General features: G+C 39.7%; 1 protein-coding gene across 8 annotated transcripts in view; it reads right to left on the minus strand.

Annotated features, from left to right (window-relative positions):
* Positions 1-22297, minus strand: part of FAT3 (FAT atypical cadherin 3) — a 412789-nt gene that overhangs the window by 35301 nt on the left and 355191 nt on the right. For all 8 annotated transcript variants that reach the window (XM_027897770.1, XM_027897769.1, XM_027897771.1 and 5 more), the window contains 7 exons: positions 18965-19354; positions 16320-16534; positions 15391-15528; positions 12644-12787; positions 11902-12099; positions 8629-9427; positions 901-1035 (listed from right to left, as the gene is read on the minus strand). In XM_027897770.1, coding sequence (XP_027753571.1) covers positions 901-1035; positions 8629-9427; positions 11902-12099; positions 12644-12787; positions 15391-15528; positions 16320-16534; positions 18965-19354 — 2019 coding nt within the window. The remainder of the gene's footprint in view (positions 1-900; positions 1036-8628; positions 9428-11901; positions 12100-12643; positions 12788-15390; positions 15529-16319; positions 16535-18964; positions 19355-22297) is intronic.

Below are 22297 nucleotides of genomic sequence, written 5' to 3' on the forward strand. Positions count from 1 at the left end.
GTCTAGGAAGAAATAAACCCATTTTCTATGAGAAAAAAAATAGCGTCTACTACAAAATATGTTGTATTTATTTTTTTAAAATTATTTATTTTTTAGGGGATAGAAGAAAGCCCTATTTCTCCATACTTTAAAAAAAAAAAAAAGAAAAAAAGAAAAAAGAGTTTTTTTCAAGTATTCAGCATTTTTCAGCTTATACACCTCTGGAGACACCTATCTTGCCTCTCTGATAACAGAGAGAGTCAAAGATGCCCATACCTATACATCAGGCAATGGAGTTACATATGTAAAGTTAGGTGTGGGCAGATGTCAGCCAAACCCTTGCAACCCTGAAACCACTGTTCAGGAACACAGTTCAGTATCTGCTGTGTTTTCATCAGGCAAATAGCACAAATCCTTTGTCATGCAGCCTGGAATTCACTGAAGTCACCAGAGAGCTCCACTTTACTGACTTTCCACCTGGCTCTTCATATCCCAGGGAACAACACAGCTGCAGAGAACTAACAAATGTCCTCAAACTTTCATTTTGGGATGGTGTAGTGTTTTCATTAATAAAGACTGGAATTTTGGTAATCTAAATAGTAAGTAGAAGAGTTAATTATAGAGCTTTGCCCATGGCAGGAAAACATCTGGTATAACATTCTCTAGAAGAAATCCTGTTTTCTCAGCAGCCTGTTTTACTGATCTTTACTGATCCTTAAGTAAGTCAGTGGGAATTTCTGTCTATATACAGCCCCATAGCTACAAAAACAAGTGTTTACAGGGCTTATCAACAGGCACACCAAGTGCTAGTGCTGAGATAGTTTAAGCAGTACATTTTCTGTTGACTTCAGTGGCATCTCTACCTACAAAATGAGAATGGCAGCACTTTATTGTTCAAGTATATCCCCCTGTGACACGCACCTGAACATTCGCCAAGCTTTCCTGGTGGGCACTGGCAGATGAACGGTCTCCGATTAGCTTCATACCCCACACACTGCATGTCCCCTGGACACGGTTTCTCCAGACAGGGGTCGTTGGACCCAGGACAGAGTCCTCCTGCAATAAGTTAAAATACTGTCAGGGATACATAGTGTAAAGCGTGATCTGCTTCAATACAGGAGTAAAGAAAGACAATTACTGATCTCACACTTCAGTATAAGCAAAAAAGAGCTTAATAACAACAAACCTTCAAAGTAGAGAGAAGCATTTTTGTAGAAGTACATAGCAAAACTGTAATAGTTCTTTTTCAAGATGCCCTAAACACCATGGGAACATATTATAAAAACGAACTCTTATACACAGTAACCGGTCTGTAATTGCTGTTGTATGTCTCAGGCCATCCATTTTCTCACAAACCTTCACGTGCAAGGGTTTAATAGACATATCAGAAAAAAGAATGACTTGAAGCTATGCACTCCTTTTGTCCCAGTACGCCCACGAGAAGCAAACTGAAGGCGGTAGAAATAGTCACAGCACCAAGCCTGCTATAGTTCAAGAAGCATTTGGAAAATGTTCTCAGGTGTGACTCTTTGTGTGGTCCTGTGTAGGGTCAGGAGGTGGACTTTCATGACCCTTGTCTGTCCCTTCCAACTCAGGATATTCTATGATTCTAAGCCATGCTGGGGCAACAGCATGGCAGCTGTACTTTTCATCCTCATACTACACAGGACATGCTGCAAGCTTGGTCATACAGCATAGACAAATTTGGCCTCTCCCTATGTTCCTCCTGACATTTCTGAGATCTCACATCCTATCCATTTTGCCCAGGCTTCCAAAACCTCAGTTTTTTTCAATCTGAAGGGACAGAACAATGCTGAGTTTTAAACTGGCTTAAAATACTTGAGCAACACCATTACACGAAAGTTCTTCAAAACCATCTAAATTTTTTACATCTATCAAGCTGAGCATGTCAAGGAATTACTCTGAAGCCTGCCAGTGTCAAAGGAACTTCTTTTCATAGGGTTTGGCTAAAACTTGTCCTTAACTTCTAAAAGTGTCTAAATAAATCTGTTTTAATTGTTCTAATCTTAAAAGATTTGCAAACACTGTGTACAATAATGCAAAATACAATACACCTACTGCTGCTTAATGTATGGATCTTCAGGAATATGTGACTTCCATAATAACTAGCCTTGGTTGTAGTAAGGTACTTGGTGTGGCTGCTATGAAAGTACACTTCAAAGGCAGGAAAAAAGGCATTCCTGCCCTTGCTTTTGTTGATTTGCAGCCACAGCCTGAACAGAGTGAAAGCAGTTGTTGGGAATGGACAGACTCCTCTTGTTTTGCTTATTAAGTTAATTTACTTAAGACAGCAGGTGATGAATTCAATGATAAAACACACCTTCCTACCCATCACTTTCTGAATATTGGCAGTCCTCATATATTGCAGGATCCTTATCATATTAAAAAACTAGTTTATTTTTTGAGCATATTATTTGATTTACAATTTATAAAGGAAGAAACCAACCTGTCAGAGAGTACATCTCCAAAAATAATGAAAGAAAGAATCTTATTGCTCTGAGAGTTTTGTACAAGCCAAGCAGGGCTCACAGTAAGCACAGCTGAAATTACCTGACACTGTAAGTATTTTCTGGGAAAAGAAAAATTACTACTGTAGGTTTCAAAGTGGACATGGTCTGACTACAAATATGGCAATTACTGTAAATGTCTTCCTTGATGTACAGCACAGTCAATTTAATGTTTAACATCCTCCCCTCCTTTATCAAACATTTGTTTGAGAGGTCTACACAGTAAACGATTTACAGTACCGCCTTTAGCACTGTTAGAAAATGATGCATGGCATTCTTTATGAATCACATTAGTAGGCAGTGTTAACGGGAGTAACAGTTGCAATATACAGTTACAATTTAAGTCTTATAGAATCAAGAAACAATTGTGATTTAATATTTAATAGGGTTCTGCATCACAGAACTATATTATATTTAAAAGTACGGTCTGCAGAATTTAACAGAGAATATGATGGTTTTTATGTGGGTTTGTTTGTTTTCTTAGAATACCCCCCCCCCCCCCATTTCTTGGAATTCAATGGCAAGTAACAATTATTTCTGAAATTATAACAGGTGGTTAAATATTCTATAGGCCACCTTGTATTTTCTCCTTGGTTGTTTCAGCTATTTTAACTCATGTGATGAATACACAGCATTCTAGTGTACACAGAGTATATCCCATCTCTGAAAAAACTTCAACCTTTTGTGAGGCTGTAATTCAAGTAAGCCTCTGTGTAGCTGACAGACAAGCCATTTGGACAAAAGCCCCACAACTCATCAGTGTGCACCAGAAAGGGGCACTGTGATTTCCAAATGTGGCTCTGCAAATTTTCACATCCCCTAACCTATGACTTTATCTTTGACATGAAGCAATAAAGCAACGGCTTACTTTGTTATCCATCTCTGCCAGGTTTTTCAGCTGATTCAGACTCTGATTTGTACTTCAGAGTCATCCTTCCACATTCCAAAATAGATGGAAAAGATCTAATGTACTTAGTGCAACTGTGGAGATGAACTAAAGAACTGCTTATCCTGAACGGCCAAAAATAGTTCTTCTGGTAAACTACAAGAAAATCAAATTTTTATTCGTACTGCTGCAGCAGGATTTCATAGCTGTCACAAAATTTTTAAAATATTCAGACTTGGGAGAAGTGCTTTATGCCTGTCTGTATGGTTATAAGTACATAAGCTACAAATCTGCATTATTGCATTGCCCCAGCTAACACGCATTTTCAGGCTGATTTCACTACTCTGTGGAGCAAAATTGTAAAATTGTTCAAGGTTACGTTGTCCACATCAAAGATTTAAAGCCTGAGTTTAAATAAAATTATTCTAATGTTGCATTTCCACTCCAAAGAGCAGTCTATTTACCACCCAGTAACACATTCAAGAAACAGAGATTTGAGCTGATCTTTTTTCTTCTAGGCAAGTCCAGACAATCCACAGCACTCTCTTGAAACTCACATTACTATTAATAAAACTGTTCTCTACAAGGTATCACAGAAACACATGAGCTGGCATCAACCAGTGCGTGGCAGGAGAAGGTGGAATAGACCCACTTGATTTTGACAGATCATCTTCAGTTTAATTCTCTAAAAGAAGATAAAAGCATTTCAATCTTCTAACCAATATACTGAGGAAGAAAACACTCTTCCATTGCAAAATGAGACATGTACTTAATTCGTATTCCTTCAAAAAAAGGAGAACAAATAGGATTGTAAATATATTTTGAAAATTGAGTGCTTCAATCATTTTAACTTATGCCTTGTAATATTTTGTATTTTTCTATCAGCCCATTCTGAGTCTGGAGAAGTATTAAAAGAGTCTGTTTCTCTCACTTGCAGAAGAAAGCGTGAAAGGAGGGAGACCATTCACAGCCAGAGTTGCAGGAAGTTTACAAAACAAACTCCAAACTGCTACTTGAAGTAATAATTACTTTGGTGGGGAGGGAACTCATGATCTGCAATCTGCTTTTATTTATAGGTCATGGTGACCAGGTGTTATAGGTAATGATTACTGTATACATGTCAGCACAGACACTGCATAATTGTTTCTGCACAAGCCAGCAATGGGGTTCATCTAGCTCATGTGCCCCTGGAAAACTTTGTGTCACATAGTATGTCCTAGTAAAATAGAATGTCTCCAAGTTTTAGAATAAGAAGGCATTTGACCTTTTCCATCCACTCCTCGATTCACAGCTTCCCTTAGGACTCCTTAAGTGACAGATACCAATTCCCACTTGCCCTGATTCTACAACCATGCCCCCTCTTCACACTTCAACTCTTCCACATTTTATACGAGACTGTGCATTGTCAGCATGGGACTTAATATCAGAGCTATTCACAGGGAGAAACATCTCTCTTTACACAAGTGCAACATTAAAAGGACTATGGCCAGATCAAATCTATCAAAGTTATCTGCAGTTCTTGGTTCCCAAACACAGATAGGACATCTTCTTCAGTCTTCCTTGCCAGGAGATTCCAGGCTCATTAGTACACATGTGTGTGCTTCCTGAAAATGGGAAAAGCAGTGCTGTACACATAAGAATTGGGTTTTTGGTGCCCAGTCCTTCAGAGTACCCAGTATTCTTTAAGACGCGGTGTGTCCTCTGTGGAGCTGAGGACAAAAAACACCTCGGAAAAATAGGTCCTATATTAATAGCAGATCCTCACAGCCTATGAGTTTCTTTTGTCAGAGCATTCACGAAATGCTAGAAGGGGCTTCATAAAGTCGGAATTATCATGTTTCATGAGAAAGTGGCCCAAGACTGCTACTCTCTTGATTAAATAACATGGATGTAAGTGTCTGCACTTTTGTTGAACACTTCTGCATCTATTAGAAAAATTCTTTCAAACTATTAGGCCAGAACCATATTAAACATTTGAAATGGAATTCATCTCATCTAACTTTAGGGCATGATTCATCTGACTGACTTTAGACATCTAGGAAGAGATGTATCACATCATTAAAAACACCTCATTCTTTCCAGTGTCTGCAAATGGGGCCTGGAGTGACCAGCATGGATGTAGATATATCTCCACATTTGTCAAGATTATTTCAATCTAGCCTTCTCCGATAAAAATAATAATGTAACTCATTTTTGTCAGATTATAATGCAGAACTCTATAGCAAAGTAGTCCCAACAAAACCTGCTTCTCCTCTGCATCATCTCAACACAAAATAACTACATCATGAAAAAAAAAAGGAATAGATTTTTGCTTCTGAAAAATGAGAATGCCATGCAAATTATTTTATGTAAATATATTTATTCCCTTTCTCCTATCTTTATTTTCCCCAGCACTGACAGTTTTTTACATATCTCACACCATGTGATGGAAAATTGGTAAGCATAGCCCTATGGTCACCCCAAAAGAAATCCCACTTCGTGACAATATTTTTCATACAAACACAAACAGATGCGGCAGAAATCTAAGGAGACAGCCTGTTATTGAAAAACTCTTTAGTTTAACTTTATTGATTTTGAAAGCAAAGATTGATGCACATGAACTTTCGAACTTATCCTTCCAGAGCTGAGCTGCTGAACCTCCAAAGTTCACCCACTGCCTGCTTTACAGTCTCCCTGCATTTTCGCGTTAGATAACTCTGTTTGCTCACAAAGGTAATCTAGGTAAGTTATGCACAGCTGGCATGCATAAATTGTGCATATCTGTGACATCTGCCAGTGGGAAAAACACTCCAAGTATGATATATATTTCAGGAATGAGTGAATTAGTTCAAACTCAAGCTTTCTGGGTCATAATTGAATCAGATCACTGGAAACATATGCAGTATTTTAATGGCTTTGTCATAATTCAAGCTATTAATATTTACTGGATGTGAAACTATCTTTGTTACTAAGGAAGTATAATACTTCTATTATACTGATAATATCTTGCTAATGCTGTCTTGTTAAACAAGCCAAGATAAATTTTGCACTTTTTTCTGACTTGCTGCATTTATGTGCATGTATAAGAATCACTGATTGAAGAAGCATTTGCATTTTTCTCAACCTTTTACTCTAGACTTTTGAAAGCAAAACTATCCATACATTCTCTAACTAATATACCCTCAAGAGTGTGCGTTACCTCCTATGTGAGAAAACACAGTGTGTGTCTGTGTATTTACTTAAATACCAAGGTATTTTTTGTGGCTCCTATAATTAAAAAAGAGGAGGCTGAAGCACTACCTGATGAGGAGACGGGCAAAGCATGAATTTTTACTTCCGACCAAGGTCTCTTATCTCTGTGCAAGTAATATGCACCAAGGTTTTCACCTCTTTGGCAGCTATACCTAAATCAGCATCTTTGGACACTTTTTTTACTATAGGCTGCATGACAGGCTGGATAGGCACAACCTCACCCCAAATCCTGTGGATCACCCATGGGAAATCAGCACATAGTGGCTTGAATGCGAGCAGCGGGAACCCCATCCAGCTTTTCAGCTGGACCAAGACAAGCTGCCTGTTCCAACTGTTCCCATACAGCAGTCTTTAGGGCCATGATAAATGGTCCAGAGGCTGGGGACTACAGACGGTTGCAGAACCACACTGCCTTTCCAGCAGCCTGCCATCCATTTTGAGGATTGACTGGTACATGACAGAAAAATTTGGAAACTGCTGTCCCAGCTGAATTTCTGTGCTTCCACTGCAAACCTGCTGTGCAGGAAGAAAAACGGAGAGAGTGGCTGCATCAAAACTGTACTGCACGGCAAAGTCCCTTTTTCGGAGTTAAGCTAAGGGATTACGAGACAGAGGGAATAATACATCATTACTGACTTTAGTAAGTAGTGAAACGAAACTATAAACAGTGAAAATTTTGGCTGCCAGAAAACAAGTTTCTGACAGCAAAAACTATCACTATCCCCAAGGAGATGAGGATTTGTGATTTCTTGATAAAAAAATGGGACTAAGTTATAATTTAGAAAATATAAAAATATTTTGTAGACAGTGTTTCTGCACTGGCTCCTGGACTTGATTGGAGGATATTGCAGCATTGTCGCTTTTAAACCTGTGAAAATTCTTTATTTCAGAGACTTTCTTGCGTAACAAAATGCTGATTATTGTTGTAACAGACATGTCTATTTGAAACCTAAAACACTATTACTTAAAAATTGACCAGATAGTCTAGTCTTGAATGTACCTCAGACACAGAGGTATAGTATTTTTTACAGAATTGAAGTTCCATGGCATTATTATTCATGTGCCGCAGAAAAAAATGATTTCTGGTTAAGTTTTATGCAATTTATGCCTATTTTCATCCCCACTGAGGTCAGTGGTAAAACATGAAGCTCTGCTGACTGCTGCAGAAACAAAGGTTGGTTATTGAGGGACATGGCTGCTGAATTCTTGTCCTGCTTGGTGTGTATGTGCATGTGTGCTTAAGATGAGGGAGACTTAAGACGTATTGATTTTACAGCAGCTTTTTTTTCTGCTCTTAAATGAAGTGGAATGAGGAGCAAATGGCCTGGCAAACAAAAGAAACAGAGCTAGTATTATAACTGCCTAAGGTTTTAAAATCCAAGTGCAGAATCATACGGAAGACTGGCTCTTGAGTCTATTTGTCATATGCCCATGAAATCTCTGCCAGAAGTGGAGCAGCCTAAAACTCACCCTGTCTCCTGCTGCAGCATTAAAGGTCAGGAATTGCTAATAAAATACTTCACTGGTTATCATGCCTCCCTGCAAAGACAGGACTGAAAATAGCCTTTCCACCTGCCTGCCTTAGGTCAGGGGTACTTTTCCTTGGAGACTGCTGGTGCATCGCTGTGGACCAGACTGCTCTGCTACGGTCAGACTCCAGGTTTATTCCAGTGGTGGCACCAGCTGGGTGGGAAACCCCATCCCTCCCACTCTTCTCCCTCTCCCATTCCTTCCCCTCCCCTGGAAGCTGGTTGATGGCTCTGATTATGGAGCCTCCAGGAAAGTGGTCTTTGTTGTAAAAGGCCAAAGTTCATAAACTTCCATTTACATCAGTAAACACGAACAATTCTTCCTGAGCCTGAGAAATCAATTCCCACACCACATCAGCCAGTCATGCTTTAGCAGACTGAATTGAAATGCCCCTTCTAATCTGTGTCAGAGGAATAAAATGGATCCTACCGCATAATATGCAAAGATAGGAGGGGAAAAGGGAGCAGTACTCACCATTGCACATGCAGCGCACATTCCTGTAGAAGCGGGGACACACAAAACTAATTCGTGCCGTGCTATAGGTCATCAGGGAATGTGAATCAATGGACAGACTTTGCTCACAGTGTTGTTCCTGACAATCCAGTCCAGAACAATTCTTCTCCAAGATAGCAGAAATACGAATCACATTTTCCAAGTGTCTCCTTGCATTGGTAAGCTTCTGAATCAAATAGGCAGGCTTATAGAAACCACCACTGTGTATCTGAACTGCAAACAGCATGTCAAGCTGATTGCTGCCTGCCACTGGCTGAATGCTGATGATGTGTAGGCTGTCTTGTTTTTGGGAGAGCACCGCGTTTCGTAAGGTACGCCTGAACCCATGCATGTGAAGGCCCACAAAGTCTTCTGGGGAAACGTTCTCGAAACGAACGGTGACTGTGTTCTGCAGCATTTCTTGTAGCAATTGCTCCACGTGGACCACAACATCGATGGGTACCTGGAAACGGCCATCGCTGACAGAGACATTTAGGATATACTTGCCGTTATCGAGCCCTCCAAGGGCAATGATCTTCCCATCATGGCTGTTGACCTTGAACAAACTTTTCTGCTCTGATTTTAGCGTGTATGTGAGGACATCATACACATCCTGATCTGTGGCATGAATTTTCCCAATGACTCCCCCAGGAAAATCATCTTCCATGGTGACAATGAAAATCTCCAGTGGAATGGCAGTTGGTTTGTGAATGCTTTCTTCAATAACCCTCACCTGAACGTAGGTGTGGGAAACCTGCTGAGGCTTCCCAGAGTCCTTTGCCTAATTTAATTTAGAAAAAATAAAAAAAAATAAATCCAGAAATAAAACACACATAGAACACAGCCTACAACCACAACTTCTTGCTATGTATATTTTCGCAGCATCAGTAATTCTGAAGACCTCCCAGAAGAACTTCCCAAATGTATTTGCAAAATACATATGCAAAGAAATATCTCAGCCATTTCTAACAGTGGAACTTAGAAACTCTTTAGGGAAGCAGAGATCTCTAAATGGATTGCATAGAGAAATGTGTCGGTAGAATGTCTCATTACTCAAACTGCAACGTTCCCAGGATCCCACAGCTATCACTTGTCATCTTCGCAATGGAGAATATACCAACAATGTGTTATATTCTGCACCAAATGGAGTCTGGGCTCACTTCTATCCTGGAAAGGGACTGAAGTCCAGTGAAATACCAGCTTTCTACATTGCTTAGTGCGCTCCAAAGCATTTCAGACCCTGTTTAGCTTGTGTGGATGTGAGAGAGTTCAGAATTTTTCTACAGCACTCTGTACTACTTTACCTGAAGCAATCAAGAAACATGCTTGATATAAATAAAATTTATCATCCTCCAGAAATGAAATAGGTGCTTGTGCTGTTGCTAACGATAAAATATGAGAGCAGCACTGCACTTGGACAGATGACTGTATGACCCAGAGCACGTATAATAGCATCATTTGCACCTTTTTTTTTGTATATAGAGAGCAAAAGAGCAAGTATGACAAAAACCCCAAGGCCGTTTTGACAGAAAGGTGTGCAAACCGGAATCAGTGCCCTTTCCTAGACTAAGAAAAATGTTTCATTGAAGTCCCTATTAAGATATACTGCTCCACACATTTACTTGCTCCAGAGAAGAACAGAAGGCTGAACTACCACTGGGCAGACATGTCCAAAGAGCTTTGTATTTGGACACGAGAAGGAAAATTTACAAGCTGAAGAAAAAAATGACAGGATGACAACAGTATGGGCATTACTATGTATGGATTAATAACTCTAAGACATCCTAAAATTCATTCATCTTCACTCCTTAAAGAGCTTGGTGGAGTATTTAAAAAAAGATTTTATATATATGTGTGCAAATACACATATATGTGCACAGAGGTTACATCCCATCCCACTTTCCATTTTAACATTACTTCTCAATAAACCTAACACAGAGAAGGAACCTGATGGTGGAAAGGAGAAAGCAGCACTCTGGCACATATGAATGGAAAGAAGCATTTCTATGGTCTATACACAACAGGAAACTATAAAATATGTTTTCACTGCAGAAATCCCTGAAGAAAATAATACTGGGAGAAATTATGCCTCCAAAATCCAACAGAATGGCTTTCTGAGCATTTTGGTGTGCATCTCAGACACCGTGGTCTGTTTAATATTTCATTTATATGAAATATTTGGATCTTTAAAGCTAGAAGATGCTGCTTAGATTAAACTCTCATGCTCAGTTTTGGCTATACTAGAACTTTGGCTAGCAAATTACCCTGAAAGCAGGATATTTTAGGATGAAGGCATGGTAAGAAAGAAAGGTGAGGATTTTTTATTTTGTTACAAGGCTAAAAAATGGGTTTCAGAAATGTTAAATGGCAAACTTGTAAAACTTGAATTTGAATGGTTAATTAGCACCAGAGCTTATATTTTTTGAATCGTAACTAACAATTGTAACTAAGGATGCTACTGCTATGAAGAGCATTAAATATACTTGTAAAGGAGCAAATAGGTTGTATTTAGAGATATCAACCCCAGCAGGGCAAGTGGAGGAAGAAAGCACATCAAATGCATCTTATAGGATCATGACTCATTTCAATGAAAGGGTGTAGTTCATTCCCTAGACTTGCATATTTACCCTAATACCCTGTCAGACCTGAGAAATATGGACAAATTACTTTTGGATTTACTAGTTTTGGTAATCAAAATTACCCTGGTTACAAAGCTTCTCAACAATTACTCTAAAGCTAAGTTTGAGCTGGACTTCTATTGAATGTCTTATTTTTACATTCTTTAAAGGCTAAGATGACCTTGGAAATGTGATTTCATGAATTCTTGGAAGGCTTCCAAAAATTTATGATTAAATTTATGACTTAAAAGCAGAAGAGATTTTCCTTCCTAGAACAGTATTTTGCTGTCACTTGTTCTGTGGTATATTTATATGTATATAATGCATTTTTGCTTATTTTCCTTGCTTAGCTACAGAAAAAAAATGATGAAAATCCTAAACCATAACGGTCGCTGCTCAGAAAATTCATTTCATGCCAAGGAAATTGGAAAGGTGGCTGGCTACTTATTTATATTTATATGAAATCAGGTTTTTGAACATCAAAGGAAATATACCGTATTGTGAATTTGTAAACTGGAATGTGTGGCATTTACTCATAGAATACAGTCAATTAAAAAACCCATAGAGGCAATATACAGGTTACCTACAACTATGAGGGTTTTTTTGTTTCTGTGCAGATATAAAAAGCAAGACATACCTGCACGCAGAGCACATATTCAGTTGAGACCATGTGCTTGAAGATGACTGCAGACCTTAAAACGCCGTGAGGGTCCAGTGTAAACTCCTCTTCTTCATTGCCAGTGAGGATGGTGAAGGTAAAAGGGGGGCCATTGTGAAAAGAGTCTTTGTCTGTCACTACCAGCTGCAAAATGCTTGTGCCCACTGGTTTATTTTCCTTTACACATATACACAGCGTATAAAGAAAAGGATTAAAATGATACATATCTCAATTATAAAATACCACATTTTGCTATCGAGAATATTCAACTGAATGCTCTTTGGACAAGATGGTGTTTCACAACCCGCGCTTATTTGACATTTCTTATGCCCCACGGATCAGTAGCAGAAATTAAGGTACCCACCACACTTCCAGGGACTGCTGAGCTCTGCCTGATACTGTGTCTGATCAGGTCTGACTAACAGTTAAGGCTCACACCCAGAACAAGGTGTAAAGAAAGGTGAACTTATTCCAGAGCAGACATTTGGAGGACAGGGTGCAAGAAGGATGAACAATAAAATGTGTGACAGATGCTGTGGTTAAGGAGTCTCAGAAAACAGAAACTTACCAAAGACTTTAAAAAAATTTGCTTATCCTTTCTTTTAGATAAGATCACTTGATACATCTTTTGCAGATAGATCATCAAAAGCTACTTAACTGAAACCAAATGCTCCTGCATTTTAAAAGTCAGAGAAGTTTTTGATGTACAGGATAAACTTACTTGAATTACGGCTGTGTAGTTAGCTGGAGTAAATACAGGGCTGTTATCGTTCACATCAGAAATGTCCACATTGACCGTCACAGATGAAGACAAAGGAGGGGTGCCGCTGTCTCTTGCTTGGATAACTAACGAATAGCCAGATATCTGCAAAAAGGTGAAAACATTAAATCATTTTGAAAGCGGTCCTAAATTTCAACCCAGTCTCTTTACATCCAATGTACCACCTTCCATATTCTAAGGAAAGCTGTTTGGCCTCATTACCTTCCTGCCTGTAGTATAACATTATCCTGTTTATTGCCACACTGTGTCTGAACTTCTGTTTTATAAGGCTATCAATAAACATAACAGCTTCATTGTATTAAAATAACTGTAACAGATAATACATTCCTGAAAAAAGGGGCAGACAAAAAATAAACAACAGATAATATCTGAACTCAGCTATTAGTACTGCAGCTTACACTTTCATCTCTCCTAGGTGTCAGCTGGGATATGTGACCTGATTCTATTTATCTTATGGTTGGTTTCCAGGACATTATATAAATTGCTTATTAGAGCCAGCATCAGTTTGACACACGTATTAGCACACAGATGGAGAGCCAAGAAAAAGTTCACAAGCAGTTGGCTTAAACACACTGGGAAACATTTAGGGGTACCAGGGACAACAGTCTCTGCAGCAACAGAATATTATCCACCGTTCAGGAGAAGATAAGGGGGCTTGAGCCTTCTTGCTCACAACAGACACAAACTACTCAGCATAGCGCAGGCAATTCAGTGCATCATCCATGGGCCCTCTACACGCATATGTGCCCATGTGTGAGGTGTGAGCACATGTGACAACTTGCAAAAGCTCTGTCTATGCACAGTTTATGGAAGACAGTTGGATTTTCTGAACTGCACCCTTATGCTGGCCTCCTTAGGTCTTATAACTGCTTTTTACTGTATATTGCTCCCTGCTCCCCAGGGAAAGCTGCTGACACATCTGCCCCTGAATCCTTCTACAGGAGAGTGAGCAAAGGGCAAAACGTGCCAGATACAACACTCTGCTTCACCCTCTCAGTGTAGAGCTGGAAAGGGAAAAAAACATGGCCCTGCAGAGGGGAACAAGATAATGTCAATGGAGATTTTCTGGAGGAGGCAGGGAGAAGGAAATCCAAATCCATTTAAAAAATAAAATTCCTGGTAGTAGGGAGGAGTACAGATTAAGCACACAAAATAAGAGGGCTCTTCTGGGATGTAGGACCAACATAAAGAAAAAGGGAACATGCTTTTTCGGGGGTTGCATGGAGGAGAAAGACTGCAATTTGGTGGGGGCATAGCGACACAGGAGGGAGGAGGAATCCTTAACTAAGGAAAGTCAAGAAACTTGAGACAGGTAATTAGTATTTTTTTTAACTGTAATTTCTATCACTAGCTAAAGACAAGATGGTCAGTTTTGTATGCTCTTTCCCATTTTTTTGCTCTGTTTGCTTTCATTTCAATGTATCCAAGGAAGGTAGATGGCAAAAGTCATGGTCTCTATGAGATTATAGCTCTGGAAATGAGTTTCCTTAAACCACTAAAACCTGGGAGTCAGCACTGCCTTTGGGAACCTACAGCAGATGGGGCATCATGTATTTCTCCCTGAAGGGGTCAGAAACACCTGTGTCTAGTAAATGTGCCAAGGAAGCAAAGAAAAAGACAGTATCACAGCTTATTTTAAGAGTGAGACTTTGGAAAATACGGATCTAACAGAGATGGCATTAAACTTGCTGATGCTGGTGAAGGGAAATGTGTGTATCTAAATGCAGCTGTACATGAGTGCGCTTCAGAAACTAAAAAAAGTCATGTTAAGAAATTAAGCCTGTGCTTTTATTACAGCCAATTTGTAACAGCCACAGCCATTGTTACTTCCTTGTCCTTGACAGTCTCTGATAAAGTAATTCTGCAATCAAATACTGACAATTTAATACTGCATTTGTAATAATACAGAAAGGATATTTGCCACTATTCTAAACAGTAGCTCTGCTTCCAGTAAAGAGCTTTTCCAGCTGAGCCCTTATTCTGAGGGTAGCAATCTGCTTCTCCAGTTTCATGGATGCATTGCTGGGAGGCAGGAAGCATTTCTGAAGCCATTTAGCACTCTCCTGCCCAGCTAGTAGCACAGGCAACTGCATTTGTTTGTTTTCTTCCCAAAGCTGCTAATTGCTAGCTATGGCAAAATGGTGATAAATAATCCTGAATGAAAAATGGAGTGAGCAAACAAAGCAGCAGAATCTGTTAATGAAGCACTCTTTCACTTTTGGTTCAGCCTGGCCACTTCAAAACATCCCCTCCCCAATGACACGTTTTGCAGAGCACTAATTAAAGCCTGAGGTCTCAGCTCGGTGCCACAATCTGGAGTATGTTGTAATCTCTCTGTTGCACACACAGCTGCATGTGTGTGCTTGCACGTGCAGGAGAGGGAAGGCAGCAACAGCTGCCACTGGCACCACAGGAGAAATCCACTGTTGCCTTATTCCCCCCGGTCTGACCTCAGCTGCTCTGTTGGTGCAGGATGGGAAGGGTAGCAGAACAGTTGGCTTGTAGATAGGGTTAGGGAGAGGGCTGGTATGGAAAGAAGTGGGAAAACATTAGAAAGACCTATTGGAGCATCTTAGACTGATCGCTGCAGAGTATAAAAGAAACTCCTTCAACACAAGCTAGCAGACAAGCAAAGACGGATGCACATCTGTAAGTCATTGCAATTTAAGAAGTTCCACATGTCTTACCCTTTCTCTATCAAGTTTCTTTTTAACCTTCACGAGTCCCAAAACAGGATCAACAGAAAATTCATTGTCTTGATCCCCATTCACTATGGAAAAATGAATCTGGCCATTGGGAGGACTGTCCAGATCTTCTGCTATCAACTTTTTTTGAGAGAAGAGTAAAAATTAGCAAAACAAATATTAAGTGATCTGTATGATACATTAATTGCTCAATGCTCCAAAAAGTTAGACTTCATATTCCATCAGTTACACCTGAACTGCACACCTCTACAGCAACAAGCACGAACCTAATCAGTTTTTGACAGGAGGGTCTCCTTGGACCTTCTCAAAATTCTAGCCCTAAAAAATACAGACTATTTTAATCTTAATATTCCATATAACACTTTCTCTCTGAATCTACAAGTAGCAAAATCAGAGTATTGGGAGGTTTGGGTATGACACACTGCATTCCAGACTACACAAACACTTTCTATTTGGAGCTCTGAGCAACCTGGTGTAGTGAAAGGCATCCCTGTCCATAGCACGAGGGTTGGAACTAGATTGATCTTTAAGGTCCCTTCCAAACCTGGCCATTCTTTGATTCTATGATTTTACTTTCCGAAAAGCTGAATTCTGCCTTTCCATTAAAGCCCATTTGTTTCTAGTTGACTCATGAAATGCAGTGCCTTGAATACGCCTTGGATATGCCATTGCTCTTTGACAGTATATAGGGGTTTAAAAGAAATATTCAGTACTACTACTACTACTGTCTTTTGGGAAGAAACTTAGAGCAGCCTGGAAAGCAGTAGTAAATGCAGAGTATTGGCTAGATAAAAGGTTGGGGGATTCAGGATGTGGTAATTACCATTATTAACCAGTGTAGCAGTATTTTATTAAGGGTCATGTGGCAGAGGGCTTCGCCCCATCTAAACACCTCTGACGGCCTCACTCACCAGTATCACCGAGTCCCCGACGGCCGCGTCCTCACTGATGACTGCACTGTAGACCTCCTGGCTGAATTTGGGAGCATTGTCATTGACATCTGTCACGTTTACGTTTACAGTTGTAACGGCACTCAGGGCTGGAGTACCTCCATCTTTTGCTTCCACTACTAAGTAGAAATCCTTACACGATTCAAAATCCAAAGCTTCAGAAATGGAAATCACTCCTTTGAAGCAAAGGAGGGAAAGTCAACAGCCAGCAAAAAACAAATAATGCCATGGAATAAGGGATTTGACTGTAGTAAACAGTACAGCATCCTATTTATCACCATGGCACACATACAACACTAACTGTAAAACTGCCCAATCCAATAAAAATGCTTTTTTCAGGTTTCTACTGCTGTCATTTGATTAAAGAATGATGCCAATTGCATTTGGATTGCCTCTGCAGAAAGGACCTTTACAAAGCATGAAGCAGTGAATGGCTTCTCTTGAAAATAACTTCCATTATATGAGTATCATAGATGAAGAAGTGGGGGCCATATCCATCCATTTACCATCTCATGCACAGAGCCTCTGGGAGAACTGGATGTCGACTCTGGAAATTAACCCTGACAAGTCAACAGAAATTCACTCCCACACAATTAACTTCTCACGAATTAAATACAAATGAATGGGATATGAATACCTTTGAGAAATCAGTTGTCTACCAATTATGTGATTAAACAGAGACTTTCCCACTCAACAAGGTTTATAAATTTTGCATTACTTTACCACACAACCAAAATTAAGATTCTCTATAGCTTGATTCACTCCATGCACTCCAACTCCCTCTAGAATAGAAATTATTTCTATGCAAACTCTCCACTTGGTTCCCATAACCTTAACAAGAAGGTGGAGTGGGTTGTGCAGAGATTACTAGTGATGCCTTGAAGGAGGTAACACCAGGCATGGCAGGAAAGACTTAAAAGCAAATCCTGAACCTTGGCAAGCCAAATCCTTTTCAACACAGACACACCAGAAGCAGATATATGTGGGGCTTAAAGGTCATTTAGCCCAGCTGCTGCCCAGTGTAGGTCAGCTCAACCTGATCATTCTTGCATTCTTGAATTAACTCATCTCTAATATAAACCTCCAGCAACATCAGTTTCCTAAATGTCTTACAAAATGTATTTCAGTACTTAACCACCATTACAATTAGGAATTTCTTCCTATTGTTTAACCAAAATAATCCAAATGCAACTTCTTTTCTCGTGACTGGGCATGGACAATAGTTTATTCCCCTCCCCTATATAGGTACTTTTTACAGGCCTGAATACTAACAGCATGTCTTCTTTTTTCCAGCTTAAACAGCCTCAATTCCTTCAGTCTTTCATCGTAAGTCACATTTTACAGACCTCAGATCATTCCTCTTAATCTTGTCTGGGCTCTCTCCAAATGAATTCTACCTTTCAGCACGACCTGCTGAAAGCAGGAGCCCTGAAGAGAAGCTTCCAAGTGGTTAGCAAAGAGTTCCTGCTGATAAATGGTGTGAAGGACATTATTTTTCAAGCTCTGATCAGGCATGCTACATCACCACTTGGCTGTCTAGAAACTGAGCTCCTTCCTCTAAACTGATAATAACAGAGCTGTCACACATTAATGAGTACTATATAGTTTTAGTTTTGGGGTTTTTTCCCCTGTGTGATTAAAGTTCATTATGGGTTTTTATTGATTTATTTCCTTGGCTTCATTATCAATTGTGAAGTTAAGTATCTCTGTCTAGGCGTATTTGTATTTAAATTCTGTTAGCCCTAATCAACATTATGCATATGACAGACAACACACAGTTATGTTAAGTCCCTTCCATGTAAGGCAGTGGCCTCTGCAGAGCGGAGAATGAATTTTGCACACAACTATATAAATGACACAATGCATCATTTTGAGATTTTCCAAGTTACTGGTTATTACAGCCGCACTCAAGTGTTACCTTCAGCTTTCAAAATCATAATTGCGTTGCTCAATCCATAGTTGACGGATTAAAACTTTATTAAGGATAAAAATATACCCCACTAAGGAAATTCGAAGAAAACAAGACATTTGTACTAAATATTATAGTTTTTCTTGGTATTTCTTAAAGGGAAGCAGCAGTATAATTTTAACATTGGTGATGTATAACGAAAAAGAGCGCAGCCCAAATCAGTGCTGAAGTCAACTGTCAGAAAAGACAAGCCAGAGCAACTTAAGTCAGGGATGTTGCATACAGTTACCTAAATAGCAATCACATGTTAGGACTGACACCTATTTGGTAGCTCTGTTTGATGCTTTCTAATGTGCAGACAGTTGAGGCTGTTCTTAGCTGGTAAGCAAGTAAACATTGCAAGTATTCAGAACCATAAGGGTTGCACAGTTTGGCTAATGGGCTGTCACATCTACATTGGCTTCAACAGACATACTAATGGAGAAAAGTATTCTCCATTTGAGCTGAGGCAGCTAAGCATGACTGTAATTGACATCACCCTTCAACCTAAAATTGGTTTTAACTGTGTAGTTAATTCCCCACTGACAAGTTGTGAGCCTCTGGTCTTGGAAATCTTTTGGTCCAAGAGCCTTCTGAAAGCATTCATCTTCTTCTGATGCTTTCAATTAGCATTACAATTAAGAGCCACTTTACAAACCTGTTTTTGAGTTAATCCTGAACTTCCCTTTCTCATTCCCCGATCTGATGAGATAGGCAATTTCAGCATTAGTACCAATGTCTTGGCTTGTAGCAAAAACAGATAGGACTTCAGTGCCAGGTGAGGTGTCTTCAGGTACTGTAACAAGATAATCTCTTCTTTCAAACACAGGGGGGTTGTCGTTAATGTCTAGCACTGTAATGGTCACAGTGGCAAATGAAGACAAGGTCAGCACAATGCTCTGATCGGAGGCCTTTACAGTGATGTTATAGGAAGACTGAAGCTCTCTATCAAGAGGATGCTCCAAAATAATGATTCCTGATGACTGGTCAACTGAGAAGTAACCATCTGCAGAGTCTGCCAGGGAATAGCTGACCTTTCTGTTCACGCCTGAAAGAGAAGCAAAAGGGAAAACGATACAGTGAAATAAAGAAATCAAAAACCTCTTCCCATCTAACAGAAACTCAAAGCAAAATTTGTTTATCAGACTGACCACTTCCAATGGGGGTGGAGCACATGAAGGCAGGAGTGCCTGTGAGTACAGTATTGCTGAAAGTTTGAGAGATCAAGACATGCTCTTCTCACGTGAAAAATCCCCATGGAGAAGTTAAGTTCCTTCCCTCATCATGATACTTTTAAAAAAAGACCACTTTGCAGAACTGCTGAGTTATGAAACTTGAAAGCAGAATCCAGATATGGTCCTTGCTCAGAAGAGTTTACAATTGAATTAGATGAGACAGGCAGAGTGCTGAAATTGGAAATGTCTCAGAGAACACCTTGGAGGAATAGAAATGTACATAAGGGAAAAATAAACCCATAAAAACACATCAGGTGGCACAGAATATATTTGCTACTAGTGCTGCCTTGATTCCACTGTTGAGCAGCAAAATATTATCATAAGTTGATACCTGTTAGGCAAAAGTTGCATCCAAAAACTCCTGCTAGGATATGAACACTTTAGAAACTCCCTCAGTCCCCAACTCAAGAGCAAAAATTGAGTTGTATGAAATATATCCTATGTTTTTAAAATCCTGCCTGTACTTCCCAATACATAGCACCTATCCACCCAGCTGCTGAATATGCAGATCTATGCTAAGGTTGTTCTCAGTAATAAGGCCTGAGGGGATGCTACTGACTTGCTTCCTGCACTACAGTGGGATAGCCATTTCAAATCTAATTAAAAGTGAACACAGATATAAGCTAATTCAAGTCCCTTGATGCTAGTTGATTTTGTGATTTGGTCCTGGGTGCTTCAGTAATAGATTATAACTAAAACACAAAGATCCTCTAAAATGGAGAGTCTCTGTTTTTAACATCTCTCACTTGAGCATTTGCTGCTGTTTTTGTTGCAGAACAGACTTTACAAGTCTGACATTAATCAGATGAACAAGAGCTACCAATCCCTTCTAGGCATATTTTGTTAATTTAAAATTTATGACAGTATTATTCTGCTTTCCAGCAGCAAAGCATTGTAGAAATGTCTGATCAAAAGCAGCACAAATCACAGTTGTTTTCTGCTTGACGTAGCAGGAGTCAAGCATCCACACAAGGGGGAGCTGGGAGACTCTTTCTTCAATCACATGCACATAAAAGCCAGAACAACTACAAAGTCCCAGGGCATTAGGAATTACTATTTGGCCTCTTCAGAGAATAAAGTTTTTATGCAGTGCTTGAGACACCAGAATATACTTCAAACATTCAAACGTCTTTAAAATAAGGAACAAATTCAATTGAAATACTGCAACAAAAGAGATTCTTACTCTTTTTTTTTGTTTTGTTTTTCATCACCACAGCACATCTCTATTCACCATGGCATCTCAAATGAGAAAAATAAAATGTTCCTCCTTCAGCAAAACAGCAAGGTGGAGAATGAGGTGACTCCTGTCCTACAGACAAGGAACTGAGCTCAGCCCACGAACCTGTTGGAGATTCCTTCATGTGCTGAAACGCCTCGGCTCTGAATACCCTACAGCTGCTGGAGCACATGCTCACCTCTTACCTTACCCTCTTGATGCATGCATACAAACACTCTGTCAGCTGACAGTAACCAAACTCAAACATGAAAAAGCAGTAAAACCCTCTGGGAAGTGGAGGGTCTGAATGGCTGGAGGTGTGTCTACATTTTGAGCCGGGGAGGATCTCTTTCTGCTAGAAATCCTCCATGAACTTCTGCTTACAAAAAGGGACAGACCTGACTAGAACAATTAATTACAGCCTTGGGATGCTGAAAAATGTGATTTCCCCCCCCTCCCCCCCGATTCAGAGCATGCAGTTGAACACCCAACCTACACATGAGTTTTACACATAAAACTATTTAGTATTCTGTTCCAGCCACTCTTGGTATCTGCCAGTTTCTACATACTCTTAAACACTTCTCTGAAGCAGGGGCCTTAACATGCATCTTCTACACATATATGTCTATGACTGCAGGAGAGCCTTAGCCTGATTTGCATCTTTCTCTAGCACAAACCCCCAGCATACCTGGGCACAAGAAAGAAGATTAGGTCAGAAGACCTGAATTGGAATAAGGATACCAATGCTTGGTGGCTTTTGGCCTGAATGCTGACAGAAGAAAAAAAGATGGAGAAATACAGAGGTAGATCTTGTCTGTCTGCTGACCTTCTCATAGAGTGTTTTGTGGGGTGGAATTTAACACTTGCTTCTTAGAAGAAAAACTAATTCAGTGAAAAACTGTGGCAGGAACAGCACTTTGAAGAAAGTGTTGTGTTCCATCAATAGCTGTTCCTGACCCAACACTGGAAAAAAGAATAGGCATGAGGCAATGGTGAAGTAGGAAGTTATTTCTACTGAAATTAAAAATGCTTCAGTCCATAAGCTACCCTCTGCTGAGAGAAGTGTCCACCAGTGTGTGTCAGTGGCATCCCTGCCATAGAGACAATGGTAGATTCTACTGTGACTATGAAGGAGATCCTTTCTGTGAGAAGGAAACAACTGCTTCAACACCATGGTTCCTGCACTGGTAAAGAGAACAATCCTCCCACACTGCTTGCCCACAGCTGTTGGGGGATTAATGTTTGCAAACTGTGTTGTGTCAGCTCACTTACTCACTTAAACTTCTCAGATTTCGAAGGTGTCAATCATGAACATAAGCTATTTGAACAGGGAAAGCCTTTGCAGGAATCACTATTACCATAAGAGGATTGCAGTACATTTTTTTTTAAATAAAGGAATAAGCAAGCACATTTTCTATTTAGATTTGTATTAGCATATGATAGAATATTGACCTTTGCCAAATCTCTGGTGTGGAAAGCTTGTAAAACATACAGACATCTAGTACCTCAAATGCCACGCTTCAAGTAAGTTTTTTTTCTT

Source organism: Empidonax traillii, unplaced genomic scaffold (assembly GCF_003031625.1).
Source record: "Empidonax traillii isolate 1590-97213 ecotype Southwest subspecies unplaced genomic scaffold, ASM303162v1 scaffold560:size1140492, whole genome shotgun sequence".
In the NCBI taxonomy this organism is placed as follows: Eukaryota; Metazoa; Chordata; class Aves; order Passeriformes; family Tyrannidae; genus Empidonax; species Empidonax traillii.